Source organism: Diaphorina citri, unplaced genomic scaffold (genome assembly GCF_000475195.1).
Source record: "Diaphorina citri unplaced genomic scaffold, Diaci psyllid genome assembly version 1.1 scaffold5430, whole genome shotgun sequence".
In the NCBI taxonomy this organism is placed as follows: Eukaryota; Metazoa; Arthropoda; class Insecta; order Hemiptera; family Psyllidae; genus Diaphorina; species Diaphorina citri.
Window position 1 is genome coordinate 1 of NW_007382806.1, and position 2,123 is coordinate 2,123.

General features: G+C 37.8%; 1 protein-coding gene across 1 annotated transcript in view; it reads left to right on the forward strand.

The window, feature by feature from the left end:
* Window positions 1–658: 658 nt before the first annotated feature.
* LOC103521550 overlaps window positions 659–2,123 on the forward strand; it is a gene marked incomplete at both ends in the record, with an annotated part of 23,860 nt that continues 22,395 nt past the window's right edge. The window contains one exon of the mRNA XM_026832186.1: window positions 659–758. Coding sequence (XP_026687987.1) covers window positions 659–758 — 100 coding nt within the window. The remainder of the gene's footprint in view (window positions 759–2,123) is intronic.

Consider the following 2,123-nt stretch of genomic DNA (forward strand, 5'->3'; position numbering starts at 1 on the left):
CACACATCCTGAGGGAATGAAGGTTAACACGAAAAAGGGGGGAATGGGGAGGGGGAGGGGCGGAATTTTTGAAAATTGTGAGCTACAATTTACAGAAACCAGAATTAACGAAATTGAAATTTTTATGGCCACAGGCAAAAATTTTGGTCTCTAATTTTCAAAAAACTTAGCTATCGAAAACGGAATATTTGGCGCCGCAGGCGAATTTTTTGAAGATTTTGGTCTACAATAGTAAGAGAAACAGGCTTGTCAAAGGTGTAATCTTCAGTCCCGCAGGCGAAACTTTTCAGTAAGTATATAACCTGTAGCTTGTCATGTGTCAGTTTTTTTATGTAATTTGTAACCAAAATTGGACCTGGGACACCAAATTTCAAGCATCGACGTGTCTTGATCCAAGGAAGATGTGTACCAAATTTCATCAAAATCGGACCAGGCAATCGGGAGTTATAGCGGAACATACATTCAAACAAATAAACATCTAAACTAAATGCAAAATGGTCGAGTTAAAACATAGACCTCACCATCGTTCGGTCAATTACTGATTCTTTTTCTCTATAGGTAATGCCTTTTGATCAATGTACCATAGTTAGATATTGGTTGTATATATTTCATATATGTAACAATTGATTGATCAATAAAATCCATTTCAATTTCAAAGGTGGAGCTACGTGGGGAAGACGGATGAAATGGCGTTCACGATTACCACGAAACATACCACCACGTGGACCGGGATTGGCTTCTCGGATGATCACAAGATGGTGAGTTTTAATTTTAATATAATACTATTCTCTAATAAATAGATGTCAATATCCAGTGCCGGATGGTACAAGTCGATCTCAAGCAGGGGATCAGGTGATTCTGTTACTGTGATATGCTTCGGTTCTAAGTTTGAAAAAATAAGGTCCAAAGTTGAATGCGAGACTGTATTAGAGAAATGATAAATTGCTCAAGATAGTTAAGAATACACAGTGAGGACCAGAGATGTGTTAGCTTCATCAGAATATGGAGCAGTAAGTAATGTAGGTGTTAGGTATGTTATGTAAGTAACATGACCATTCTCGTCTCCATTCAAATCCCTGCGTAAAGGTTAGATCGCCAGTAAAGGAGGACTTTGTCGGTCGGGGTAACATAGTTAAGTACTCTTCCACTGATTCGGTGTAGCTTTTATACTTTTCACTAAAGTAGATTCAGGCCGAAATATAGGTACAATTATTTAAGGATGTACTTTGGCGTGAAAGTTGGATCCGATACGAACACGTAGTCTCAACATCGTTATTTATTTTGCGATAGAAAATGTAATTTGCAGAAGGGAATAGAGACCGCCCCGGGCGGGAATCGAACCCGCGGCCTAGCGCTACACAGGCAGACGCACTCTTACCAACTAAGCTAACTAGGCTGGGCCCTAACTATCTTTGAAACAATTTAACCATAACTCATCTAATACAGTCTCGCATTCAACTTTGGACCTTATTTTTCAAAACTTAGCGAAGCATATCCAGTACCAGAACACTGACCCCTGCTTGAGATTGACTTGTACCATCCGCGCACTGGATATTGACAATCTAATGTTATTAGAGAATAGAATTTTCCTGTTGCATGTCGTCAGATTGCCGCCTTTTTGCCAGAGGTCAAATTTCCATTTTGAATGTTTAAAAGAATATGCTGATCAGGGAGATTTTTCGAAATAAAAACTGTACCAAAAGGTACTAATAAGATAAGTTCACTATACTTTGAATTCACTTGTTTTAATGTAAATTTTCCTGCAGATTTCATTGGTGAAAACCATTTTTTCTCTAGTGTTAAGACTGAAAAAAAAAAAAAAAGTTCTGAGTAGTTATCAAGGGAAAAAGGATCGTTTATTTTAAAAGAAAAAACAAAATGTCGAAATATCTCGGAAACTAAGCCGAGGAAAAAAAGTATTGAATGTTTTTTTTTGTTGGAAATGACTCCAGGATCTACCCTTTTGGTAACCCTTTTTCCTGTCACCGTGTAGACAAGTGGGTTATCTCATCTAGGCAAACATCGTCATTAAATATCATCAACTGATCATCTCATATGCCCAATTCGTCCTGACAAGAGTCATCAAGCACTTTGGGAGCCACCAAATATAATTAATCATTTGG